The sequence below is a fragment of the Eimeria tenella genome, genomic scaffold (assembly GCF_000499545.2).
Source record: "Eimeria tenella Houghton genomic scaffold, Eth_scaff2371, whole genome shotgun sequence".
Classification (NCBI taxonomy): domain Eukaryota; phylum Apicomplexa; class Conoidasida; order Eucoccidiorida; family Eimeriidae; genus Eimeria; species Eimeria tenella.
In genome coordinates this window covers 3,095-3,453 of record NW_013542233.1, presented here as the reverse complement: position 1 = coordinate 3,453, position 359 = coordinate 3,095, and the positions used below count along the sequence as shown (strand labels likewise).

Genomic DNA, 359 nt, shown 5'->3' with positions numbered 1-359 from the left:
GCTGCTGCTCATGCTGCTGTTGCAGACGTTCCTACTGCTGCTGCTGCTGCTGCTGCTGCTCATGCTGCTGTTGCAGACGTTCCTACTGCTGCTGCTGCTGCTGCTGCTGCTGCTGCAGACGTTCCTACTGATGCTGCACCTTGCTGCGAACTGCGGCATTGCCCCCAAGAAGGGCCCTAATATTCCTCACTCAGCTTCTAGTGCCTAGTGCACAGGGTTTAGGGTTTAGGGTTTAGGGTTTAGGGTTTGCCTCGCAGGCCCTCGCGGACTTGGCGTCTTTTGTGGCAGCAAAACGCCACGAAAGGGCGAAGGCCCAAAATGTGTCTCCTGGAGACATTCCCGTCATTGTCTTTGGCTGT

General features: G+C 56.3%; 1 protein-coding gene across 1 annotated transcript in view; it reads left to right on the top strand.

The window, feature by feature from the left end:
* Positions 1 to 359, top strand: part of ETH_00043245 (serine carboxypeptidase S28, putative) — a gene marked incomplete at both ends in the record, with an annotated part of 3,962 nt that overhangs the window by 766 nt on the left and 2,837 nt on the right. The window contains one exon of the mRNA XM_013374907.1: positions 258 to 347. Coding sequence (XP_013230361.1) covers positions 258 to 347 — 90 coding nt within the window. The remainder of the gene's footprint in view (positions 1 to 257; positions 348 to 359) is intronic.